General features: G+C 44.8%; 1 protein-coding gene across 4 annotated transcripts in view; it reads right to left on the reverse strand.

Annotated features, from left to right (window-relative positions):
- Positions 1–405: 405 nt before the first annotated feature.
- Positions 406–27,988, reverse strand: part of zeb1b (zinc finger E-box binding homeobox 1b) — a 50,006-nt gene continuing 22,423 nt past the window's right edge. For 2 of the 4 annotated variants that reach the window (XM_035142069.2, XM_035142071.2), the window contains exons 2-8: positions 16,160–16,315; positions 10,634–10,795; positions 9,345–9,547; positions 8,635–8,740; positions 6,495–8,179; positions 4,845–5,025; positions 406–4,100 (exon numbers count right to left, since the gene is read on the reverse strand). In XM_035142069.2, the coding sequence (XP_034997960.1) occupies positions 3,358–4,100; positions 4,845–5,025; positions 6,495–8,179; positions 8,635–8,740; positions 9,345–9,547; positions 10,634–10,795; positions 16,160–16,315 (3,236 nt within the window). In that variant the 3' untranslated portion in view covers positions 406–3,357. Of the gene's footprint in view, positions 4,101–4,844; positions 5,026–6,494; positions 8,180–8,634; positions 8,741–9,344; positions 9,548–10,633; positions 10,796–16,159; positions 16,316–25,183; positions 25,387–27,988 lie in introns of those variants that run through there. The other 2 variants (XM_035142072.2, XM_035142070.2) reach the window with 2 other exon arrangements.

The raw sequence follows: 27,988 nt of genomic DNA on the forward strand, positions 1-27,988 counted from the left end.
GTGCTAGAATAATTGAAATCAGTGGTGGATTAAGTACTCAAACATTTTTCTTAAGTAAACGTACAAATGAACAGACAAAATGTACTAAGGTAAAAGTATAAGTACCACATTAACTTTTCTGCTTTAGTAAAAGTAAGTACTTGCTTTTGAATATGAGTATTAAAAGTAAAAGTAGCCTATTCCCTAATGTAACGTTTTACTATCTTTATAATCATTGTGGCTGAGACTCGGTGGTGTTTCTTCACTAGTGATGCTGCTGCTGCAGGAGGCGGGGTCTAATGTTACCGGCCCACTCTGGTTGGATCCATGGACCAATTTCCTTCTTGTTATTTATTACTTTAAAAAATACATTTAAAACAAACAATGTAAACATGTAACGCAATGCATTGTAAAAATGTAGTGGAGCAGAAAGTGCAGATATTTGCAGATATGAGTAGTGGAGTACAAGTGAAAAGTACCTGGAAACAAATCTATTTCAGTAAGGTACAAATACATGATAAATGTACTTAAGTACAGTAACTACGTAAAAGTTACATCCCACCACTGACTGAAATGACACCTGTACGACAGCATGTCGTGGCAGAACAGTTGAACTGGATTGTATTAGACTGTACAGGAGCTAAATGTATGTGTTTTATGGACCATGCATGAACAAATATTTATACCTTAAGTTGGTCAGAGTCATTCGCAGCCAAAGGCATCAACAGTGTAACAGTGACACTGCTTATGTTTAGAGCCGATTTCAGACCCTGTAGTGTCTGTCTACCTGTTACACACTTAGCTGGGCCTCATGAGGAAGAGAGGGTTGTTCACTAACCAGAAGGTTGGCAGTTCGATCCCAGTCTCATCCCGTTCAGTTTTTTTTATAAATGGTCCCTTGTTAAATTTTTTATCATAATATTTACTTGAATGTTACAGTGTGAGCAACCTATTATTATAGGACTTTAAAATCTCTTAATAAAAATAGCATCACAAACTGAGCAGCTTGTAATTGATGTATTTTATTGTGAGATGGGGAGTCATAAAAAATGAACTAAAACAAAAAAACAAAAACAATCATTATAAAAAAAAGATGAGGGTGTTAAAAGGGGCGGGGGGCATATAAAAGTGGGTGTGGTCTTGACACTGACATATAAAGTAACAAATTGGCACAAATAAAAACATAAGAACATACGTCATTATTATTTTGGCTTGGCAAAAAGGACAGTTTGTGTGGTTAAGCATCATCCTTCAATACAACAGCACACACTCATGCTATTAGACATACAATTAGTTTTTTTTCTCAAAAGTTCAGTAGCATTATATTAGAGAGGGGGAAAGAAAACTAAACTAACATGAGAATGGATGCAGAAAGGTCACAGGTTCCAATTTTCAGGCTTGCAGGGTGCGGGTTTCTTTTCCCGAGGAAAAACATAATTTTGTTTGTTCGTAAAACATACTTCAGTATGCCGGAGTCTCGTTTTCCAGGCTTGTAGCTGTAGTTGCCTTTGAATCTTTTTTTTTTCCATACTAAAATATATTATCGTATTAATACAAACTACAGTATTGTACACTACATAGTGTAATAAATAACCATAAAGAAATATAAAAAATAAGACACATAAATATAAAAGTTCTCTATGACTAAACAGACATTACCATCTCATTTGGGGGGGTGGGGATAATACTGCCATTGCTGGAAACGTACAGTACACACACTGAACAGAACATAAAACAACATAAGAGACAAAAATAATACTGACAGGTAAAAACTTTGTTGAATTAAACTCCTGGGATTTGCCTACATTTTGTTACCTGAAGAGACGTTTGAGCGTTTCGTGGTGTGTTAAACAAGTGCACTGAATAAGCTTTGAAAAAGGCAGGACACAGTTAACAAGTGGAAATCATACTTCATCATCATCATCCGTTTTGAAAACATGTGCATCGTAATTCATGTAGTCGCTCGGCATAGAAATAAAAACAAGTCATCTAGAGTCTATGGTACATGATTATGTCGTCGGCTAAATTCTGCTCGCTCAGGTCTGATCATACCTGCGAAGCTTCGGCAGCAATATTCTGTGGCACTTCTGATTTGCATGTTTCTCTTGTTTTAGTTTGATTCTTTTTTGCATAAGCCTCAGGTGGGTGCTGGGTAGGGGGTTATAGGGAGGGGTAAAGAAAGGGTCAGAAAGTTTTCTACATCTCCTTTCTGCTCACTCTGAACATTTAAAAAAATAGCTTGACATTTAGGGTGTTACGCTCATTTGCTTTCACGGTAAGACCTGAGACAACAAGATACCGCGACCATATCTGCACGGTAAATACCAAGGTACAGCCGGGGGGTGGCTAGTTTGAGTTAGCATGAATGCTGCAATCAGCAGGAAACAAGCTAACCAGGCTCCATCACTAGCTTTTTTTCCTTCGTCATCATTTGGGTTTCAATAGCATTTGGCAAACCAGGTTACAGGTGTATTACTGCCAACTACTGGACTGGAGGGAAATAACATATTTCCCTAATGTTCTGGTTTTCATGCTACGCTATGCCAAGCTAAGGTTCGTGACAGGCCATTTACCGTACAGGCACGAGATTGGTATCAATCTGTACATCTCACTCTCACGAACCAAGCGGACAAGCATATTTCCCAATATGTCAAACTATTCCTGTAAAACACTGATAGATACTTTGACAACAATGTGTCTAAACGTCTTAAAAGGAACAAAAGTGAAAAGACCCGTCCATCTTCCATTGTTTTTCTTCTTAAGGCTCACATTCCGATCTAAATAACACACACACAAAAAAAGTAATGCTAACATCTGCTAGCGGGATGATGTGGTATATCTAGTGCGGTAATACTGAAGGGTAGACAACACAACTCAACTGCTTAATCCAAAGGTAAACCAAGCCACGTGTAGTGCACAGGATTTTTCTCATTTTCCTTCCAACTTAATAAAATACTGACTTTTTTTTGTTCATTGGCAATAAAAAGGTATAGAAATATCTCCCAACTGTACAGCTTTTAAAGGTTAAAATATGAGTGATAAAATTAGTAACACTGATAAAAAGAAATGACCCAAGGTGTTTTAGTAATAAAACATTATCTAAAACATGTCGGCTCTAGCTTCCAAAGTCTGTATAATGCATTTCCTTTGTTAAAATTTCGTCTTCATCTTTTTCTTTACAAATGGATTTTTCTAACAGTGAGAAATTGCTCTCCTGTGGAAAAGTCACTAGTATTTTTTTCAGGCACACCTGGATTTCTACACAGTAGTGAACTGAAACAAACTGTCAGGGTGACCAGACATCATCTCCTGCATTCTTCCTCTGCACGAGGAGAGGAGGAATCTGATTGTGTTTCATGGAGGAGTCTGGTTCCTCTTTTAGTCAGTATCTCCTTCCTCCTGCGGCGTCTGGTTCTCGTCTTCAGAACCCGTGTTCCTGTTTGTTTCGACTCCGCTCTCCTCTCTGACCTCTCCCTCTGCATTCCCCTCTTCCGTCACCCCTCCTTCTGTATCCATCACCTCCTCTTCCTCCATCTTGACTTCCTCCTCCTCCTGAGTGCCCGTGAGCTCCTCCTGCCTCGTGTCAGCCTCCACTTCCTCAGGTTTCATTTCTTTCTCTGATTTCTCTTCCTCTCCTTCTCCTCCCACCATTACTCTCTCAATCTCCTCCTCGTTCCCTTGCTCTTGCTCCTCTTCTTCTTCCTCCTCTTCTCCTATCTGCACTACCTTGATGTCATTCATGTCTACCACACCTTCCTCCTCCTCCTCCTCCTCTTCCTCGCTCTCCTCGTCCTCCCTTGTGCTGCTTCCTCGCTCATCCAAATCCAGCTGGAGAGGGGCCATGTGCTGCATCTGCACGTGGTTCAGGGCCTCCATCTCGACCGGGGCCTCGCCATCCTCCTCTGGGCTCTCCCGGTCTCCTCCTTGGTTCTGTGTCTCCTTCTTGCAGTAGGAGTAGCGGTGGTTCATGTGCTGGGAGTAGGAGCCCGAGTGGGAGAAGCGCTTGCCGCACTTGTCGCACTGGTACGGCTTCTCCCCCGAGTGTAGCCGCATGTGTTCAATCAAGTGGTGTTTGTGTTTGAAAGCCTTGCTGCAGATGCCGCACTCGTGAGGTCGCTTCCCTGCACAGAAAGAAAAAAAACAATATGAGTCAACACATTTATGATAAATGACAATTCCCTCGAGTTAAAAACAGACTAAGGAGGGAAACAATAAACAGAACAATCACTACAGACCCCCACACTGTCGCATGAACAATGCCAAAGCTTGAGAAGGCCATAACGTTAACGTATCCAAGGAAAACATATCAAAACAATACAACTAAATCACAACAATTGTGCTTAAAAACCTTCAAGGAAACTTTATCCAGGCCACTTACACCTAGGCTGAGGTCATTTGGAGCTGGGAGCAGTGCTTTCAAGCCAGGTATCAGAGTAATAAAGAAAAAAAAGCTAAAATGCCTCTGAGAGCATTGACCTGAGCTTGGCCACGGCATCATCATCTTAGAGCAATCCAAATCACTACCAGAGCCTCTTACAACATTTGGTGCTTCACATGAGAAGCTGGCAGTGCAGAGGTGGGGAGTTGGCGGAAAGAAATTCTCAGACCTCTTCTACGCATGTTGAGTAATACCTGCTGGAATGGAGCTGTCCACCCTTCTTTAAACTGCAGCGTAAAATCCCCCTTTGCTCACACTCTGACTCATCTTTCCCAGGATCCAAAAAAGTAAGTGATGGTTAGACAAGTTCCCTTTCCTCAGTTTTTTTTATTTTCTGTTATTAATATTATTATTATTCAAGCTCCATCTGTGACTGGTGCTTGTGTTTTGTGTGTTTGTCTGGAAAACAACAAGAATTTGTATTCACCTGTGTGTTCATATTTGTGTCTCAGCAGCGAGCTGCTCTTCTGGAAGATCTTGTCGCACAGGTCGCAGGCGTACATGCCGCTCTCCGTCTTCTTCATCTTCTTCCTCTGAGGGCCTGAGTCTGAGTCATTCTGCTCCTCCACAGTAGATACGCCCTCCGAGTATGTGTCCTGTCTCTCCTCCTGGAGAATATGAGAAACCATATTAATACAGTGGTTGGAATTCAAAGGGAGGTTTGTTTTACAGCAAAAAGACAATGAATGACTCAAAACAGAGAGCAGTGTATGTGTGCTTGATGCTGTGTCATACACTACTCATCAGTCTCTGTGGACACAAGCAATCTTTTCCTTTGCCTGAAACAACCACACTGTTCACTTATGAGTGTAACTGCAGCTCTCTCCTGTCCCTTGGCTGCTAAAACTCATGCACTGATACAGTGAACGAGGAAGTGAGGCATTATTAAGAAGCAGATATAAATACACAGGGCTCTTTTTTACAAGGCAGGTCTATGCCAATCCACTTAACACAAAAGTATAATACAACAACAATAAATCAATGGGGCAGGCGGAGGTGTGGCGTTTAAACAGATTCCAGCAGATCAATAGGGGCGCTGCAGTAAAGTGCAGCCTCATGTCCTCTGGGCGACAGCCCAGGAAGATCACTCACACATGGTGAGATCTACATCCATCTTTAGGGGCCCATTAGGTGTCTGCACAATGAAGAACTATTAAGGGCTATTATTTTTACAAAGAGCTGAATTCTGACATTTCTGTATATGGGTTATTGATCAGAACTCTGAATGCTTTCACACTATTTATAATGTTGTAGTGGTTTTGAACAATGAGAGGTAATAATCTGGACTAAAGAGTCTGATTCCAATCCACTCGCTTCTCAAAGTGGCTACTGGATTAGACACTGAAGCAGCTAACCCCCTTAAACCTAAACAACATGTGATTTGTTATATTAAAATATGTTGCTTTTATTCTATGGCTTTTGCAATAAACAAATGTCATGTAATGTCATGTCGATTTGTCAAGTCATTCTGTTTTTCCTGTTTTATTTTGTCAGGACACTAACGCTTCCTGTTGTTTCAGTTCCTGGTCCCCCGTTCACTTGGCATATACACACCTGCTCCCGATCTCCCTGTGATTCCCACCAAGAAACCCCTTATATACTCTGCATTCTTTAATCTTAGTTGCCACATTGTCACTCTCATGTTTTTCCCAGTGTAACCTTCTCTTATCTCATGAACTTTTGATCTTTGGCTTTTTGCCTGCTCCTTGCCTGTGTTTGTTTGCCTGATTCAGACTGACTACCTGTGAATCTTGGATTTTGAGTAAGTACTTTCCATTTGACCTCTTCCCTGTTCTCCTATGTGTTCTACACCAGTTTCTGTCTCCTGTCACACATTAATTAAATCAGCTTTAACTGTGATGGTAGGCAGATTTTTTTTTTACCTTTAAATATAGCCTGGCTAATTCTTTGTGCGAAGTGTCCGACAGTAGCTTTATAATCATATGTGAGTTGTATCTATCGTCTTATATGTTGGCTAGAAAGCAAAAAGTGTTGCTTTCCAAAATATCAAACTATGATTTTAACAGAAACAGGGCAGCTTAATTGTTGCTAGAATGGAATATAAACGGTTGCACACCTTCACTCCGTTGAGGTGGATGGTTTCGTGCATCTCGGTTCCTGCAGGGCTGTTTGCTGTAGTGGTATAGGTGTAAGCCAGCTGGGGGATCAGGATAGTCTGTTTGTTATTGGTGGCTAGAGCCCTGAGGCATTGCATCGTGGTCACAATGTCGAGGGGTTTGGCACTTGTCTGGCTGGCGTACAGTGCGATGGGAGTGGTGCCCATGACTGAGAGTGGCGATGCCTCTTTCTTTGTGCAAGTTAAGTTTAGGGGTTCTTCCTCATTGGTCAAGCAAGAGGAGGGAGAGGGGTACATGCTGGCTTTAGCCACCATTCTCTCTGCTTCCTCTCTGGAGGGCTTTGGCAGCGATAGGTCTAGGGGTCCCTCTGTGCTCTGAGGGGTCTGGGCCGGTACTGGACCGCCAGCTCTCACGTTGAGTGATGATGCCGGAAAGCTGTGATCACCATTTGTCTCTGCTGGGGTGGCTTCTGTAGGGCTGTCCTGGCTCACAGCAGGGCTCATAGTGGATGTGTCCTTGCCTGGGACCAGAGAGACCACACTGTTTGCTTCACAGGTATCCTCTTCCTCTGAGGGAGGTGTCGGGGCACCCAGTGATATTTGACCCTCCTGCATTTTGTCAAACCACTTCTTAACCACATGGACTGGCAGGCTCACTGAGTCAGAGATCTTGGCCAGCTCATCCTTAGTGGGCTCTGCATTTAAGGCAAAGTAGGCCTTGAGCAGGGACAAGAGGTTCTTGGGCTGGTTGCAGAGTCCTCCCTCTGACAGCAGGGCTGCAACAGCAGACTCAGACTTTCCCAGGCCTGCTCCATTCAGCCTGAGACAATCCTTCTTGCAGTGCTTGAGGGCATGGAGGGCTTCCAGCCCACCGGGACAGTTATCACACAGGAGACAAGTTTTAGTGGTCTTTTCCTCTTTTTCTTTTGTCTCAATGGACCTGGTGCCTCTGATCGTAAGATCTTCTGGGAGTTTCTGGGACTTGAAAGTGTCAGTGGTGGTGTGAGCTGGTGAATCTGGCCCAGGCTCTTTCTTCAGGTTTTGGGCTGTGAGCTGGCCCTGGTCCAAGCTGTAGTTGATGATGATTTTTGCATTTCCATCCTGACCCACAATAGGCAGACTAATGGCTGAGATGAGTTGCTGCTGCTGAGGGTGGAGTATTCCAGTGGTTAACCCCGAGTTCATCTGCCCCTGGCTTTTGGCATTGTTTTCGAGCACCTGACGAATGACATTGCTGTCCACTGCTACTTTGAGAGCATTCTGCAGGTCTGCCAGGTTGATGCTGATGGGCGACATCAGCCCCATAGTCGGCAAGACTACGGCCTGCACTGTACCCAGAGGAGCAGCAGCACCTCCGTTGAAAACCGCGTTCATGGCAGTCTGGGACGTGATCATTGTCGGCTTGTACTCGTAGTCCACAGGCTCAGTCTTGATCTGATTGAGGGGCAGCTGCTCCTGCAGGGGCTTGCTGTGCTCCAGCTTCTCCCTGATCTGGGTGCGGAGGACTGAGGGTGGTGTGGGCAGCACTGGTGATGGACCCTGGGTCTGGGTTTTGGTGTTCCCCGAGCGTGGTCTGCCGTTAACTGAGATGACGCTGATGCACTTCTTACTGCTGATGTGGGAGCTGTATGAACCTGAGTGGGAGAACCTCTTTTTGCAGTTGGAGCACTCGTAGGGTTTCTCTCCTGAATAAAAACCACAATGTGTAGAACAGAGAGAGAAATAGAGAGGGGGAGGGGGAGGCATGTTTCCATTAGTGAATGAACCTAAATGAGCAAGCTAGGCTATGAGCACTATGGCAGGAAGAAGCTCTAATGCGTTTCAACGATGCTCAAACGCTGATGTAATGGCACCATTGGGAACCCTTCTCTAATTGCTGTCCCATAATGCAAAAAGAAACACAATTATGGCACATTAAGGAAGAGCACACAATGGACTGAAACACAATAAAGGATATGTAATACAGGGAATTGGCTCAAACATAAATAAAACATAAATACGATTTCAATGGAGACAGACATTTCTGTGGCCAAGAGAGACTCATGGCAGAGACATGTACACTAGACCTGCTCAAGTGCTCGGACACGCCCATTTACACACACACATAAGGCTGCCATTGTGACATGGGTTGTCCACTCACCGCTGTGGATGCGTAGGTGCTCCTTCAGATGATGCTTGTATTTAAATGCTTTGCCACATTCAGTGCACTTGAATTTACGATTGCCGCCCGACTGCGTGATGTGTCTCTGTCAGACGAGGGGGAGAGGGGTCACTCAGTGAGATACACAATGAAAACACAACCTTTGAACTGCCACTAATTCATGTCACAATGTCATTAATCAATCGAGGGCAAAAGTTCATGTTTATTTATCATGTTTGGAAGCGGGCCGCTAAAGAAGCAGGACTAGGCTTCCATGTCAGGTTGCATAATTTAGAATCACTCCGTCATGATTAGTGGAGTACGACAAAGTAAAGTGCTACTGAAATGAATCACAAGTCATATAATCTGAAAATGAAAATTTAAAGTGGAAACTGATCCATATAAATAATAACACATAAATATTAAACTCCTGCTTGGTTTCAGTCAATCTTTTAAAATATTTATGTTCATGTATACACTTTATTAGTAGTAGTAGTAGTAATAGCACCAGAGAAGTTGAATGTTTCTTAAAAGAGGATTCATCTGGCTGCATTAAGTATTTAAATCAAATGTTCCCTGACAACTTTAAACACTGAGAGCAGAATACAAATTATATCATTTAAGATTACATATCAGATAACATGATTTTTCTGTCTAGCCAGTGATTGTATCATCAGTATCCAGACACGAGTAAAGTGTTAAGTTTTTACCTGATCCCGTCCGCCCTTGTGGACTGTCATATGCCTCTCCAGTTGCGCACGGTAAGCGAAGCTGTAGCTGCACTCGGGGCAGTTGAAGCTCTCCTCTGTCTTCTCGTGTCGGTATTTGATGTGCTCCTTCAGGGAGCTGTAACGCTTGTAGCCGCGAGTGCAGTAAGGGCAGGTGAGCAGCTGGGAGAAGGAATCCGGAGTTCCTGGATGGGAAAAAAAAAAAAAGGAGAGATTGTAACGGCATGTGCGAGAAGGAAGTGGGGAGGACAGGAAAGGGTTAAAGACACATGGTCAACAGGCAGGGCTCTTTGATGTTCCACATGGCCTGCTGCAGTGACACTCACCAATCACTGAAAGTTCCTCCCTCTCAGGTAAACAGCACCCAGGTAACCAGACGGATAGAGGCTGAGTTCTGATCCATTGTAACACCCCCCAGTCTTAAAGGACTGCAGTTTATTTTTGGTTTTGTACCATCCGATTGCCTATTGCACATTGGACGATTTTTAAATAAAAAAACACCCACGTATGTTAGGAAAAGTGAGCTTGGTAAACAACTTCCACCTGTCTGGATCCACGCTGGTGAACAGAGGGTCTCAGTCGCACGGCTCCCACACAGGTAAAGCATTAGTGTGTTAACAGGTGATGTATTAAGTTCTCCTGTGGGACAGGTGAGGGCCTCGGGATGGGAATGCACACACATTACTGGCCAGGTAGCCGTGAGTCAGAGCTCGCACAGACGTGACAAATTTACTCAGGTGTTACTGTTTCTCTTCCTTCCCCCCCTTTCCTCCTCCCCTCCCTCTCTTTTTTTCCACCCGTCTGCGGTCGCAGGTAAAAGGCAAAAGCCCGGGAGCCATAAAGGGCCCAGTGTGCTGCACTTAACAAATTGCAGTGTGTGTAATGAAGTTGGAAAGTGGTGTTAATGGGATGGAGTTAACACCTGAGGTGAGACAGGGAGCAGGTAGAGCCATCTCCAGGGGGCGTAATTACTGGGTAGGTGCAGTTACAGCGTGACAGCTCATTGACTGTGAGATCATGGGTGGAAGTACTGGTGTGTTTGAAAAGGTAGGATATTGAAAAATGGCGGTAATGCACCTTGACATTGGTTGCCACCCGCCAGTAAACCAAACAAAGAAGAAGAAAAGGTATTGGTGTGTAATTTGAGTGTGATTTATGGACACAGCACTGCTTGTGTACACTAACAAACCAATTAATGAAAAGAGCAAACAAACCTAATTCTGGGGGACAAAATTATGTTGATGAGAGAGTTTTTTATTTTATTTTTTTACCGTTCTCATCGTGGATGCTGGCATCAGGCGTGCCCTGTCGTTGCGGCTCATCTTCCGGGGCTTCTGGGTAGATGACGGCTGTGTCTCCTTGCTGGAGCATCTCCTCCACCAGGGCGTCCGTGCTCACATTGTCCTCTCCATCCGACACACAATCCTCCTTCACTGTGAGACAAAAAAACACACACTGATTAGAGTCGGGCCTGCAAAAAGGTATTATTGATTACCCTTTTACTTCATGACTTGCATGCTCTCCGCATTGTTGCAGGCTCTGCATATGAAACTTTAACCTTTGTGTATGAAATGCGATAATCCAATAATGTCACAGTGAGTGTCATTATAGCTGAACCGGATCTTCCAGTCCAAGCCCTCGATCATGACATGTTCACCAGCATGGAATGAGGCATGTGGCACGGGGAGAAATAAAGTGAACGCTGCTGTTCATAATAGGATGAGAAAACTAATTAGCATCAAAGGCCACAGGCGACTGTATGAGCATCGAGCTCTTTGTAAGAACTGAATGGCAGGCCGCTATTCACAGTGTTAGGTAAGGTACTTGTTGACACTGGGGCTGATAATTAGGTGATGAATCTTGTCCTGATGTATTGTGGCAGAGAGATATCGCACAGGAAAGGATGCACACACATGTTAACAAACCCACACTCTGGCCTTCAGACTCTTCAAATCCAAGCAAATGAGAACCTGCATGTGGGAGCACAGCGCGTTCCTCCTCGGCATCACATAAGCACGGCTAGCTAACGTCTAACGAGTACTAATTACCAGGCAGCATTTGTAGGATGTGTAACCTGAGGACGACATTCAGGATGAAATGAAAGCTTCCTTCCCTCTCTCCGTCTTTGCTCACCCATCGTTTCCTGATGTGGCGGCCGGAAACCAGGTATAGTGTGTCTGCGATTAAACCGAGCATCATTCCTCTATGGATATGTTAGTGTGCCTGCGTGTATCATTACAGAGAATAATTACCAGGGTGAGCTATCAGCTAAAAGCAAAGTTAGGCTACTGAGGATACTGTGGAGGTGTTTATAAGGCAGATGTTTTATGGATTGATTTAAGCGCTCCCACTGCAAGGGGAGATTTGAGGATTGTGTTTTGTGAATTGTGTGCTTTGAAAGACCAGGGCCAGCTGCGTTTTCCGCGGAGATGGGAACAGGTGTAGCGCCTCATGACTCACGGACACACAGCGAATGCCAGTAGTGTTACGTACAGCCCTGCTCCGGCTTCCTCTGGTGCACCTTAATAACGCCAGGAAACAATAGGCGAGCAGCCATTTGTTGCTATGGTTATTAAAGACCATTCATAGAAACCTCCCACCCTGACAAAAACACATAAGAGATAATCCAGAGAAAGAGGTTGTCTGCTGCAGAATGTGTGTGTGTGTGTGTGTCAAGCAGGAGCCAACAGCAGGTGCTGAGAAAGTCAGAATGAGGAATTCTCATCCCACAGTGGAGGGTCAGGAACACATTAAGTGCTGCTAACCCCGACATATCACACAGCTTTTCTCCCATGACCTCAACCGCATAAATTAAACACCCCTGGACATGTTTGCCACATTTTTATTACCTGGAAATAAATAACCCACCATTCTACAAAACAACCTTATTTGATTTTGTTTTTAATAGCTGGATTTCAAAAAATGATACGGCTCTTTATGTGGCAGCCTTTTGGTTGCCACTATTCTGACTGTAAATTATAAAATACACCTACCCGAAAGTGCTGATGTGACTGTGTTTAGTTCCCATCCGCTGCTCAAAGGCAGCATCCAAACACACAAACACACCTCCAGGCAACTAAATGTTGACCAAGTGTGTGAAGTGGAGTCCCAGTTGAGGGCCTGTGGTGCAAAGGTATGACAAGCTGTTGTTTTCTCTCAGTCTGTGTGCGTGTGTGTGCGTGTGTGTGCGTGTGTGTGTGTGTGTGTGTGTGTGTGTGTGTGTGTGTGTCTGTGTCTGTGTGTGTCTGTGTGTGTTTGGCTCTCCCGTCCTTTTGTTTCCTGCAGAGCGAGGCTAGAGGGGTTCACAGCCTCTCTGGGGCGGCTCTGTGTTATCAGGCTGCTCCCCTGACATGAAACATCACACAGGCCATTTATGTGCTGACGCAGGGATGTGAATGCACCACTGCACAAGTGGAAAGCAGCCCCAGAACTCCGGCCCCGCGAGGCTGTAGCGGGACATTCTGTTACAGTTCTGAAAATCAAAAAAAAACTAGCATAACCTGACTACAGTATGTCTTAGAACAAAATAAGCAGACCACCTACTCTCTCCTCTTTCCCACACTCCTTTCTCATCATTCTCTGCAACATGATACAGCGCTATCCCATGATGCATTTCCTGGCCTGGCTCACCTCTGCCCCCACTGCTTCCTGTGGTCGTGCATCCAGACCAGACCCAAGCGATTCTATCTGGGATGGGGAGAGACATATCACTGATAAGGATTTTCCCAAACCGCTGAAAAAATTCCACCATCGGTAGTAAAGACGTTAAACCGAAAGGAGATAAGTTAATGAAAAGACAAATGTAGGATGATTTGCTCCACCTTGTGCAATGAAACATTTCTGCTTAGTCTCCACTTGCTTTTCTTCCTAGCTCTCTGAGAAGGGTGTCTCAGTTTTAACATCACATAATGACATATAGCACACAGGAATGTAGGTGTTCCTGTGTGTTCTACGGAACATAGTGTCAGGCCAGCCGGGAGGAAAGAGTAAGTGCCATCGCGCCTGAAAGCCTTGTAACATCACTGCTAGTGGGAATTATGCAGTGCAGCATGAGTGCCCATCAAACACTCTCAGAATTCATCTTCTTGCAGCCTTAGGCTGTAGTTTCATGCAGTTAAACCTGGTCTTTGTACCTTAGCAACCTCATGATATCCAAGCTCTCCAACTTCACCCTGCCTATTCTCTGAGATGTAATCATGCTCTACAACTTATCAAATGTAGAGCAGAGGCCCTCCCAAGTTAACTCTCTCTCTTTACCTTCTCCTCCCTGGAGTTAGTCGGCCTGTTCTTACAGGAGAGCAGGCTGCGGTGTACTGCACCAGCACTGCGCTGCTCCACTACTACATAATCATTTAAGAGTGAATGAGTAATGACAGCTAGCAGGGGGCCCATGATACCTTATAATCAAGAGGAATGATTCAGAACAAGAGACACAGTGAGAGAGAGAGAATGGTAGTGTAAAAAAAGAGGAGTGCAGGGAAAGAAAGATGGCAAGGTGCTGAAAAAAACGCTGTTTGGTTTTGGAGTGCAGCAGTCTCAGGAGACGGGGTGTCAAGGCTTTAATTTGAAGCAAACTGGGCTACGCTGAGGAGAAGATTAGTGGGTGGTGGTCATTTTTCAAGGCTGAACCAGAGACTTCTCAGTTCTCAGGAGTGAAACCAGCAAAGGGAGGGATGAAGGGATGAGAGATGAGAGAAGTGTGTTTGTTTAAAGGACTGTGGCTTTCGGCATGTTTCATCAGACCGATCTAGAGTGACAGCATAGATGTTGCTTGATGTATGAGATGAGGGCTAGAGAGGATGAAGAGAGGTGTGTGTGTGTGTGTGTGTGTGTGTGTGTGTACTCGCATGTGTTTGCGTGTGTGCACATGAGTGAAGGCAAAAGAAAATATGCCTGATCAGGCAGAACTGTGGAGCAGAGCCAGCTTGCTGAGCTGTTACAGTGTAACTTATGTTTTTGAAGTGTTTAATGTTCACGGGCCCCGGCCAAAACCAATGACATTATTCTTCCCACAACTTTCCCTTTAAAAATAGAGGTGCGGCTTGAGAGCAGTGATGAAAATGACGAAATAGACAGGGGAATAGGTGGCTACACCGTGTGCAGGTCTGAAACCATGCAACTGAGCTGAAACTGATGTAAACTCATGGAAGAGGAATTTGTAAAAAGTCCCTCCCTAAATTACATTGATAGACATCTTTGCAAAGGCTAACTTGGACAATTGCTAAATCAACGCTCCCCCTCAGTCTCACCCATGAGAAATTCAGCCAAAATCTGCAAGATGCAACACTCCACAATAAATATTCTTGTGATTGAATATCACATCAACGTGTCTAATTACATACGGGCTTGTCACATTGTTGCACATACTGTACTTGGCACAGAGCCGAAGCTAGCAGCCTCACAAGTCCACTGACGCATATTTATACACACACACACGCAGTATCAGATCAGGAGCACAGCATGGAAGCCTTGGACCCAGCTTGAAACAGCAACATCCTTCAGCACCTGTAATTGTTGTTTGGAGGAGTCTGTGTCTGTGTATGTGTGCCTGCGTGTGTGTCAGCCCTTCCTGTGGACGTCAGCTGCCTGTGATGTCACTTCCTCATGGTTTGAGGTAAAAAGAAGTTCACTGAGGCCCCTCCAATGCCCACCAGTGCCGTAAACCTCTCCACTGGCTCTGTGCTCACAAGGCTGTTTTCTGTGCTTGAAGGTCTCTCCCTCTGTAGGCATTGTCTTTGTATAATATCATGCTTCCTGCCTTGGTTAGAAATCCACCACATGTAGTACCTGCTTCCTCACACTCCGCGCTTCACAATGAGACAAAGCCTGGTACTTAACGGTGTACAGATGTCATTGAGACATTTTGTAACTTAGCCCCACATCACGTCATCTGAGACCAAAATGAGAATCAGACAAATTGATGTCGTAACAAAAAGATAAAGAGGTGGAGGACAAATTTTCTTTTATGTGCTGGATCGATCAGTTCCTACGGTTCTTATTCTGAGAAGGTAGGAGTAGCTATCATGTTCACCAACACTTTCTTGGCCTCGTGATGGCAGGGCTGACAGTGAAAGGAGATAACTGTCATAAAAACACACGTTAAGATGCCATCTGTTCTGACACTTGAAATGATTTAAGCTTTGTAGTTTTGGTGACGCAGTGTAGTTTTGGTGACGCAGCATGCAGGAGGCAGGATGTAATGTATAAATTCAGCTGCAGAGCTTTTTTTGTTTTGTTTACAGCACATCGACACTGGCGTCTGGCCGGATGTCGAAAAGCTTTTGAATATTGTTGTTTATCTAAGTTGACATTTTTTCGTAGGCATCTTCTTTTGGTCTTTTTCATTCTGAGATATTTGTATTCTTTTTGTTTTGGTCACTTGCCTCTGTCGTGTGTTAGAAACGTCATCAACACTCGCTTGCAGTGAATCCTGTGGAGAATCTTATGCAGTTTTCTTATATGGGCTCACTCTGACATTCTCCAGGGTTTTTACTTGGAGGAAACTCCAGACAATGTCCACAGCAACTGACTGAGGCATTTGCGTTGTCACATAAAGCCCTTCTGGAGAATTTCAGGAGATTATCCGGGGTTCAGTGCATGTCTGAAAGCAGCTATGACGTTTCTTTTACAGTATTTAGTGCTGTTGTCCCCTATCGTCATACTGAACTTTTCCACAATGCAGAAACGTGGAACATGTTTCATAACATTGCTGAAGTGGTGACTGTGAAGGTGGTCATGTGTGTTTGCATGATTCAGCGCGGATGTGTGATAATAATAATGGGACCTATGAGTCTCACCTCGGTCCCAGCAGTGGTCCCTTGGGAGCTCATCATCTGGCAGGGTGCTGTCGCAGTCGGCCCCATCCGCCAGGCTACTTTCCTCCTCCACAATGTGCAGCTTGTCCTCATCATCTGATTCTGAGCCCGCCTCCACCACATTACTGTAGTTAGTCACTGCGCAAAGGGAACAAGGGGGACAGAGGTTAGAAGGACTTGTCTGATTGTGTCAACTCTTTAATTAGTCTTAAATGGAGAGTGAACGGGCAACACACTTTTAGTATTTCTATCCTTAATAAAGATAATGGGAGGGGTACTGCGTGAGCTCCTTGATTATGAGTACTGAATGGTAAAGGCCACGAGTCGTAGAGGTTATATATACAGTAAATGTCAAAACTATTAGAGGGAATGGTTGAAGGAAGAGGGGGTAGTTAGCTTGAAACACCAATTAAATAGCTCATGGCCCAACTTCAGTTGATTAGATGAAACTTAAATGACCCGGTGGGGAAAGTGGGTTGTTAAAGTGGGAGCAAATAAGACGGCTCAGGGAGTGAATAGGGGCTAATAAAAGGTAATGCAAACGGTAATTATTGACGCCTTAATGTATATAAAATTATGCAAATGAAAACCCAAGAAAGATTTGAATCTACAGTAAAAACAAGAGTAATAAAGAGAGGACAAATCCCCAGAGCACCCACCCAGATGTAGAGTATTGAGGAATGCCAGTGATAACAAGTTAATGCCTTTGAATCCATACTCTGTAAACAAGTCAAACTCGTTCCAATGAAAATACAAATTTTCATGTCACCCAAAATATCAACTTTACCACCCGATGGCATAAATATGAACTTTAATAAAACAAATACCACATTGTTCAGCTCCAAATACGAAATGATTACAGAGGGACTGACGCACAGACATACTGATCACTGTGTCCCCCTGTATTATATACCAGGGGAAAACAAGCTCTTGAACAACACGCTCTGTGTTGCAGAGAAACAGAGAAAATTCACACTTGAGACACTTGCGGACACACAGACAGTACCAGTGTGAGATCATTAGATTGCAGGCAGAAGTGGTGTGTGTGCTGTGTGGGAGTCGGTGTGACCTGGTCGGTTGTGTTATGGGCTGGAGGAGCCAGGAGACACAGAGACAGCCAGCCTACAGAGAGGGTTATTACGGGGAGTAAATTTTCCTGACCGACTGTCTTCTTCAGATGTGTGTGTGTGTGTGTGTGTGTGTGTGTGTGCCTGTGTGTGTGTGTGCCTGTGTGTGTGTGTGCTGTGTGTGTGTGTGTGTGTGTGTGTGTGTGTGTGTGTGTGTGTGTGTGTGTGTGTGTGTGTGTGTGTGTGTGTGTGTGTGTGTGTGTGTGTGTGTGTTCCTGTGTCTTCTCATTTACACCCTGTTCCCCCGTCTCTCAATTCCACCTGTGTTACTTCCACCCACTCTTCTTCCATTTCTCTCTCTACCATCCATCCCTCTGTTCCGCTGAGAGAGATACAGATCCTCTCGGAGGCCAAATCAATTCTCCTGTGAGAGCAGCCCAGTCAGCAGAGGGCCCGGACTGCAGCACTGAAACTACCTCTCAGGCTACTTCATCTCACATCACACACACACACAGCACTCGCACATATGCACACACACCAACTGCATTCACTCGCTGAATATACCGTGCCAGTACAAAGCACCTGAACATTTTTTTCAATCTCTCTACCTTCTCCTCACCCCAACCCCACTCGCCCACCTCTTTCTGAAGTGGCTGCTAATATTCTTCTCGGGAGAATCGTGATCCTGTGTTCCAATCAATGAGAATTGTTTTGTTGAGGTCTCTCCCTTTCTCTCTGCATTGTGCGGGTCACTACAACCGGTTGGTATTCACACAGACCCGAAGACAAGCAGAGTTCAGGCTGAGGGGGAGGCAGGAGGAAGGAGGTGTGGGGGCGGAGGGATGAAAGGTGGTGGAGGAGGAGGGAGAAGCTCTCTTATTTGGCGAGTCGTTCGTAGGGTCAACGCCGCTGTGCTGCAGCTGCAAAATCCTACCGGGGTTCATCAGGAGAGCTTTTTCATTCACAACCTCTTTCCTCTCTTCGCACTATTTCTCACTCCACACTTTTTTCTCTTAACCAGGATGTGGTGGTGCCACGGCATTGTAGTTTCTAAGATGTCGCACATCCTTTGTACCTGGATTACCTCTACACTACATGATATAGTCTAAAAATTTGAACCGGCAAGCTAATAGAAGGAGTGAAGCCCTGAGAGTCACAAAGATGGGATCCCATTCAGATAAACTGTTAAACAATTACATTAATATAACATTGCAAGGCTGTATACATGTCATGCTTCTCCCTTCTTGCTTGTCTCCCTTACACCACCTCTATTTCCCTAGTCCCACCTTTCTTTTCGGTCAGAGCAACAGTGCCAGGTGATATATTGTCCGTTCAGCAGCCCAAACAGGGAGCAACTCTTCATTCTCACACAGAAGGTACTTCAGGACAGGTCTGAGAGGCTGTTTAGGGCCACAGCCACTCAGGTGTGGAGCTGAGGTCAGCGATTACAAAGGCAACACTCTCCACGGATGGTGTCAAGAGAAAATGATCAACCATAAAGCTGTGGAGAGAAAATCAATGCGTGGTGTGCGCAGACAGGAGGTGGCAACGGAGAGCAGGATAATATAAACGGGAGCTGCAAAGTACAGCAAATAGGGTGAGAGAAAGAGTAAAAAGGATGGAGGGTGGTGCGGGGAGCGAAAAGAGATGGTCTTCCTGTGCCAAATGGTTGGCGGTGATGAAACAAAAGTGTGTGTTCCAACAGGAGATGTAACACCTAGCATCAACAAAGGCTGCAGTCCCTTCTGGCTGACCGGCTGAGCGTTTGGACAGCTGGCCTCATTAGCGCTAGCATGTTAGCACACAACAGGAGGACGACTCCTACGCATCTGAGAGAGAAAGCATTGCTAGGTGGAGGAGGTGAAGCGCTTACTTCTAAAAGTTTGCTTTCCTACATAGGTTGCAGGGAGCTGAGCACCTGAGAAAATAATATTGTGTAACCATGGCTCTGGTTTTAAGTCAAGCTCAATAGCCTCAAAATACTGTATCATGTCTTGATTTTAGTTACCCATGTTTCTAATCCTGAAAGAATTATTGATGCTTGGAAACAAGCTGGCAAGCAAGCACTTAAATGTGCCTGCTGCGGACAGGGTTGTGTTGTTGTGACACCTGCCATGTTGTATCAATTACTAGCAAAGGAATGGGTGACTGGGTGGGTTACTCCCAAAGCAGACCCAACATTATCCTGTTGGAGGGGGATCATTTTGTAGACTCCGTCCTGTAATTGTGTAAACTTGTTGACACTTATTTTAGACCCATGCTGTTTGATCTTGGCCTGATTGATTTGATTGAATAAGAGACATTTCAGCAATTTAAAATCACTTTTAACTGAACTTTTCCAACACCAGATTGCCTGGTTTGTGCTCTCCTACACTGAGACCTGCCAGCCAGGAATGGCAGTATCTCAACCTCTGTGGGAGGGAGCTATCTCTGTGCTTGGAGGCCCTCAAGGTGTGAGTGACTGGTTTAATAACTGGACTTTGGATGGGGACAAGGACACATATGTATAGCCAGCATGTGAAAAAACATATTAGCATCTGAAGTAAGCTTTTATCTCGATTCATTAACTGTAAGTACATCTGTATGGGACTCAGGACCTATACATCTTGGGTGCAGAACTTCCGCACCATACCAGAACAAGTAGGTGGTATGTGTGGAATGTACAACCAAAACACTTTTTCTCTGAGTTTGTCTCTTAAAGAGACAGATCAAAAGGATGGGCTCTCTCCCTGCTACTAATTTTAATCAACTGACTAACACATATTCCAGGTCCGCTGTTATTCTGCTTGTGATTAGACAGATTGACTCATCATGAGCAGCAGCAACTCTTTGTCTGTCCTTCTACCTCTCTTGTGTCTCTATATTTAGCCTTGGTACAAGGCTCCCTCATTGAGGTACGCCACTTATCTCATTCGGAGCTTGGAGCCAGGCAGGCCCTGGTGAAACTACCACAGGCATCCTCAAAGAGTACAGACCCTGCCGTCACAGAGTCTGCCCTTGCGGCTCTGCAATGCCATTTTCTCAGGGAAGCCAACCACTACAAAAAAAAACCAGCTTGAACCAAAGTAAAACAAAGCTGTGCCATTCAAAACCTCAAGTATGCCGTCTCAAGGTGAGGCGCCTCATTCAGCTCTGAGGTAAACGCTGCTGGTTTTGTTAAAACAACAGCCTTCCTCCCACAGAGTCAGGAAGGTCAACTCAAGTGCCAATAACAAAACAAAAGAATTGGGGATTTTTCATGGTTTGCCTGTTCGCAGGCTGCCTCCAACTTGCGAAACCATTTAGAACGGACAAAGACTGTTTGGTTCTAGCAGTTAAGACATATAAATGTGGACACAACCGAAAGGGATCACACGCTCAGTTAACTGTTGAGGGCACAATGGGTCCAGAGAGTCTGTTTCCTATCCTTGCTCAGTGGCTAATGCACAGTCTCTCCATTAGAAGTGTCTGCAAACAATACCATAGCAGGCCAGCCACATTTAGGAATATGTCATATCCTCCACAGATACACAGCACAACATTTAGCTCCCCAAACAACATCAAATGACTCTTACTCATGAGGCTGGGAGGCCAAAAAAGCACACCCACTGGACATACTGTAGACTTGAGGTAAAAAAAATTATCACCTAGCAGTCCTGAGAATTAGTCCCTTTATTTGCAGTAAGTGTCAAATGTTCCATTAATAGATTAGGGCAGCAAATTCAACTATAAAATAACAATACAGGCATAATGCAGACAATCGGTTAGATTATTCCATCAAAAGCAAAGCACTTCAACAACCTGTGGAGCACAGCTCTTCACAGGAACCATTTCAGAGGTGAGCTGGAAGACAATGGGCTCTTGTCTTTCTAATGATGCTGATCAAGGTTTTAGCATGTGAGCTAATAGGCCTCTGCGGGTCACTCATCTCCCATCTGATGAGCACTTTCCATGATAACACTATTGCTAATGGGGACTATTGTTCTCTTAATCTGCATGATGACACTTGGAAGTGTAAAGGAAGTCGTGGGTGTCAATGAGTGTTAGGAAAAGCAAAAAAGAGACTTTACTGCACCTCAGAGATTGTGGATTGCTCCTTTTCCAAAAAGAAAATTACTAAACCTTGACTATTACATGCTTTTCTCATAAGGGCACATGCTTTTATCACTCAGGGTTAGACCAAATATTGTGCCAAAATGACAGCCTGATTATAGACTGTATTTCTAGTCAAAGGTTGTTCCAGGTACAAATGATAGTAGCAGGCAATAGTATTTCTCTCCGGGGGTAATGAGCATGGTGATGAGCCACACACATTCTGTTACACCGGGTGTCCTCTGAGTGTTGCTGCTTCTGGCTCCTCTCAGCTCTTCTAAATAAGGCCAGGTGGGCTGGTAGGGACCGGAGGGTGTGATCACACCACACACACACACACACACACGCACACACACAGAGCAATGCCTTGGCCACCGAGTATACACTAGTCACCCATGTTTATGTTGGAGGTGAGGCAGCCCAATCCAAGATAATAACTCTGGTACACCTAAGTGAGAGTGAAGAGTGTGTACGTGTGTCCTGTATATGAAGTTGTAAAAAGGCATGCTTAGTATGTAGACGGCTTTCAATCATTCTAAGGGGGGCGTGACCATGGCTGCGTATCCATCACAGAGCAAAACATTCACCTAAGACAAAACGTTCCAAAGGACAGAGGCCACCCAACAAAGCCCCCACCAACACATGCTACCTACTTAGAGTATCTCTGGACCATCAGCCTCCCTCCATCAGTGAGGAGGCCTGCTCCAGCTCTCAAACACTCAGCAGGCCTCTAGTGAGAGAATGCCCACCCATCACACTGATCTGGATATGTACAATTTAGGCAGGCAACAGAAGGTGGGGTAGAGGTGGGCGAGTAGGGGAAGAATAAAACAAGAGAGGTGAGGAGAGGAAACATCTGCTGTTGATTCTGTTAAGACCAGAAAACCTGCAGTCACGCTTATGGCAACACCTCCCTTCTGCTCTCTCGTTTACCTCTCTGCTCCATTTTAATGCTTTTTACGGTTCATCCGTCACAGTGTGTTTTCCGCCTTGTTTCTGTCAGTGGACTATCAGCTATTAGACCTTTAAACCAAAACCATGTTCACATCCTAAGTCCAGACGATGTCCAGAGAATTAGGTCTGGAGAGTTGTCTGTTAGGGATGCGTCCTCACCTACTGGAGGTAATCTGTTTCGATATGGCAAGGTGTGGCGCCTGGGTAGAGCACGCAAGATTAACAACAGGAACGACATCACAATGTCCACTCGCTCTCCAGTTCAGACATTACACATGGTAACGGTCTGTTTAATGTCCGGTTCAAGGGATTTGACATTTGTTTTGAAACATACAGTTCCTACGGGTGATCTCTACTGAAGTATAGGTGTACATGTGTGAAAGCAACTCAAGTAATACCACACAATGTACTCTACCATGTATTTGACTTGATATTTTCCCTGGTGACTGCACTACAAATGACCTCGAAGACAGACACAACGCCAAAACAGCAACACAAATATTTATGCCTTGCAGGAAAGCATTAGCATCACACCTGGGTAAAAAGTTGTTTCCCTTCTGTCTCAAGTGAAGAGCAACACCTCTGTATCACCAGGCAGCCAACCAAACACAAACCGGCTAATGTTACATTAGCCTCCGTCAAGACTCGTTGGAGTGTTGCAGGCAAAATGAAATGTCCCTGCCACCTCTGCTGTCAGACTCCATTCAGGCTGCAGCTACAGACTGATGTGTTGTGAAAGCTGCACAGTGGAATAATGGTCTTCTTCCCTTTGATTTTGCCAGTTTGTGTCTAGGACTGACATTTTTAGAGGAGGCTCTTTGAGGATATTATTAGAGCAACTGACTAAAGGTATTCAGCCTGTGTAAATGTAGCTGGTTACATCAGCAGCATCGAACTTCATTACATGGCTTGGTTACTTTTTATCCAACCGCTGCAACGCTAATGACGGGAACACGACTGGGTCAGCAGATACTGTCTGAGCACCGTGAAATTCATCCGCTCATGCATTAAGGCCGCACGACAGGCGAATGCATCCAGTGGTGTTCTAATCATTTATGATCAACAAGAGGCAGGCCAAACAGTTGAGCCTGTTCTATGTGTTGTCAGACAACAGAGTCCAATTTCACAGCTCGATCCAAATGCTGTCATAGATACACATGGGTCAGATGGCTGAGCACTTCCAAGTTATGCTTAACACGCCTGAAATGCTACCATTTGTTCCAGTTACTACTGCATGGTTTTATCTTTGAGGGATCATTTAAAATTTTATGTTGGGATCATAAATATGTTTTGTTTTTTGTATATTAACTATGAACAAATATACAGTAATTGCAAGAAATATCTAATCCATAATTTTTTGTTATCTGAGCATATTTTCAATCTAATATAATTCAATCATTTTCTACAATTTAACCATATCATAGAATGGCCTAGCTTTTAGTTTTACTTTCCACACAGCAGGGCTGTGGCCTAACAGCTGAGCTGGGGCACACTGAGGTGTGTGTTTAAATATATGCAATGAGCAATAACGGTGTTATCCAACCTGCTTGAGTAGTGCAGGTCTATATTAGGTTAGTGTAGCACAGGGCTGTTGCATTTTAGGAGCAGGTGACTGGACATTCCTGCCTGTATTAGGCTTGACAGTTTACTGTGGGGGAGTACAGAGCAGGGAGAATTACACTGGCCTATGAAGAGGGAGGGACACATACTGCAAAACAATTCTCCAACTGGAAAATCTTATTAGATCTTGTGTACCTGTAAGTGTACCTTAGCACAGACTAGCATCAGTAAATCCAACATCAGTTTACTAAGAACAGTGAAACATGTTACTCATCAGTTCCTCCCTCTAGTCGAGACTCTGTTTGTTATGTAGATTAAAACAAAGATTGCCAGTCAGCAGCCAGGGATGTGTGCGCACAATCACAAAATGTTCAGGAAAGGTAAACAGAGAGGAATGGTGGCAGGGTGGGAGGAGAGGAACCGCTAATGGCTTAAAAAGACAAAGCTGGCCTGTCACATACGATGCTCATCTGAACTGATGGCTGCCCCGGGGAGGGAGTGTCACAAACTGTCAGACTGACTGAGGGAGAAAGAGTCAGAGAGAGCACAGAGGAGAAGTGGAGGCTGGGAAAAGGAGTCATAAAAGGTTGAAGCAAGGGTGGAAAAGTGAGTGAATAATAAAAAATGAATAGACGTAAAGGGAGTGAGAGCAGAGAAGAAAGACAAACTAAAGAAGGGAGGGCAATGGACAACATTAGTGTGTGTGTGCATTCTGTGGTTGCCTGCACTTCAGTAAAGGTCAGGTGTTGAATCTGTGGCTCTTCTTGACAGATGTCTCATTGAGGGGACAGGCCATCGGGGACAGGCCGTACACATACACACACACACACACAGACACACTTTGTACCCACTTGTATACAAATACACAGACAGTACAGAGTCCAGAAGTAATCCAGAAGTGCTTCTTTTGTTTTTTTCTTATTTGGTTACATCAAATTTGTACAACAGTTGCGTCTACAGCATCGCAATCAGCAGTTCAGCACACCTCAGTGAAGCCGTGCTCCCAGATCCATGTTGACAACCGACTATGGCTTCACTAATTCTGACACTAACATGAAAAAGTGCAGCGAGAGATCTCTTTTGTCAAAAATCCTGCTCTTTGTGGCATTTTGACAACAGCTGACCACACTCTCATTTCTCCAGAATGTCAGCTCTGTCACAAGACTCCCGAGGCCAAATGTCCTGGACGACCCCTCTCTCACACACACACACATAATCAAACACACTGCCTCAGGCTATTGCTCAGATGTCACAGTGGTTTCTTGTTATTCATGTGAAGCGGGGAGGAGAAAGGGGTTAATGCCGTAAACGTACATCGACAAAAAGCTCTTTTGTCATACCCCCCACCCCTCACCTTATCGTCCTTTCCTCTCTCCCCAGGGCAGAGTGGCCTTTTCCCCTTGTGATCAGGAAGGGTTAGCCCCCTGCTCCCCACTACACGAGCCTCCAGGGCGGCCAGAGCTGAAGAGCAGTCAACCAGCACTGCTCACACCATTACCCTGCTGTTAAATGACCATGAGGGTGGACTACAGACGGCGTGTCACATGGACAGTTACGGACATCTGTCATGCTAAACCAGGCGAGAACGACTCGGCCCATGCGTGTGTGTGTGTGTGTGTGTGTGTGCATAGACCAATCATAACATTAAAACCCGTTATCTTTGTTTTAATCTCGTGGCGGATCGGCATGTGTTGCAAGACCTCACTGTGTATGAGGGGGTCAAATTAGTCCACCGCTTCCCAGCTCTACACCGGGACTGAACTTAATATAACTACATGTAAACTTTGGTTTGTGGAGCAGGGGCGGACAAATGAAAAATCGCAGATCGAGTAAGCACCATTGTTAATGTACCCTCTCAACATGGCGCTGATTGGTGAAATGGCTGAGGCAGCAGGTAAATGCAGGTCGTCAAGTATTGATGTATTGACGGGCCCTTTTTTGTCCATTACACCCAGAGGTGCTGGAACGGTGCGTGGGCGTGTGTCTGGTTGCCACTAACCCCAGAGAGCATTAGTTCGCTGTGTCAGAATTCGAAGGGGCGTATCGACAGGCCAGCTGGGGGAATCGATGTGTGCAGATCTCTCACTCCCCTCTGCCATCTACAGTAATGGGCCTACAGTGAGTCAAACAGTGCTGCTGTGGGACTCTTATGTACTCAGTTATATCACCTCACTTAGTATATTCCAGCATTGGACTATACTCGCTTAGGGATTTTCCTTTCTTGTCATTCTTTCTATGTTCTTCTTTATCTTTCTGGTTCCATGTGAAGTCATGTCACATGAGTGTGTACTCATGTGAATGATAGTGTTTGTGTTGTATGTAGCCAGGTGCTATGCTAATCTCTGTTTCTGGTTTTTCGCCGTCTAAACTTATTTACACATGTATTCACAATGTGTATTACTTTGCTTCAGTTTGCTGCCTTGAGAATGTCACTTTTCAAGCCCCCTGGAGGGTTTTCAGGCAGTTCTCCTTCACAGTCACTTGCAGCTTACATACTGCATCTGTATACGTGTAAACAAAGACGCAAAACAAAATGAAACCATAAACAGAAGAAAAATGAGCTGTTGCTTTTGAGCGTGGAAACGGAACAAAAGTAGGTCAACCAGACGCTGAGACTGAGTGCGTTGCAATTGTGGGACTAATGCAACTGCCAGCCAAACAACGCTGTTTCTTTCTGATGGCATGCAAGCTCCATACAGCTGTCTTGTCCTTAATTCGGCTTCGTCATGTTCTTTCCCACCCTGGTCAGATGCTAGCTTCATCCTTTAGCCTCAGGGGGTAGCAACTAAGACCAGGGTTTTTCTCGTACGCAAAAGGGTGGGGACCTCTATTACCCAAGCACACTGCAATCATTGGACTGCACTCTCGGGACTATCCCATGTGATGTCAGCCATGATGTGAAGTCATTCAACAGGGAACAGCCAGATGTTTTCTGGGATAGAGTCACCTACACCCAAGTAGAAACGCAGGAACACAGTGTCTGATAGAAGCAAAAACCTACAACTATAATGATAATGGCTGTCTATCAGAGGATCTCTTCAATTACTTTCTGTTTAACAAGTGACCTGTCCTTGTGACCTCAGTTGTTTTATGAGTTTTATTACACAACACCACTCACTGTGGGACTTCCATGGAGCAATGACTTCCTCCAGGAAGGCCGCATTCATAGGGATTCAGTGATTTGCTAAAGAACACACAGGCAAAGCTTTACCAAGGACACCCAATAGATCTAACCCCTGCTTTCAGGCAGCAAACATCAGGGCTGATATCGCCATTTGCAGTTTGTGACCTGACCATTGAACAACTCACCGGAGCTTTGCAGATTCTGCTAGAGCAAAGATTGTCTGAGGGAAAGCCAGCGTGGATAGAAGAGGAGCTTGTGCTTAGTTTTTTCTGACACTGACAGTATCTGAACTGGGTCAAACAGAGATATGTTTTGCTCTTGTGAGCGCCCTGCAGTTCAGGGGGAATTCCACTGGGCAGCGCGTGACCCTGCACACTGACCTTCCTGTTCAACTGTGGAGATGAGCTCTGTAGCCGAGAGGAAGAGGAAAGAAAGACAGTTCTGTCCAAGGACTAGCTCTTCTTGTCACACCACTGACATGAGTGTGGCTTGTGCTGATGGGTTGTGTTAGAGCTGCCTGTGTGTTTATGTGTGTGTGTGTGTGTGTGTGTGTTGCTGTGCTCTGGTGTACAGCTGTTGTCAGACAGATCAGTGATAACACACTGGCTTTTAATAAACTCAGCAGGAGTGTGTATGTGTTAGTACCTTAGAGTGTGTGTGTGTGTGTGGCTTGCTGAAAGGTCCTGGGCGTGTGATTGATGGGAGCTTTAGCACAGTAAACACATGCACACACACATTGGATGTGGGTGGAGAGAGGGGTGGTCATATGCAGCAATGCTCAGCTAATATTATTCATGCCGTGTTCATCTGTATGAGCTGAGCCCACCGTTGCTCATATTGATGAGCAGGGCGGCGTGTACTAGTCACTTTATTTACATGGCAACAAACACACACAGGAAGGGACATTAATGAAGCCCATGTGAGACTAGCAGCACAGAATTGAGGTAATTTAGAGCATTTGTGCTGCTTTTCTTTTGCGTTCCTTCTTGTATTCTGCACTTCTCCTATTTGTTTTTAGGGCGATGGGGTGATTCA

Source organism: Hippoglossus stenolepis, chromosome 19 (assembly GCF_022539355.2).
Source record: "Hippoglossus stenolepis isolate QCI-W04-F060 chromosome 19, HSTE1.2, whole genome shotgun sequence".
NCBI classification, from domain to species: Eukaryota; Metazoa; Chordata; class Actinopteri; order Pleuronectiformes; family Pleuronectidae; genus Hippoglossus; species Hippoglossus stenolepis.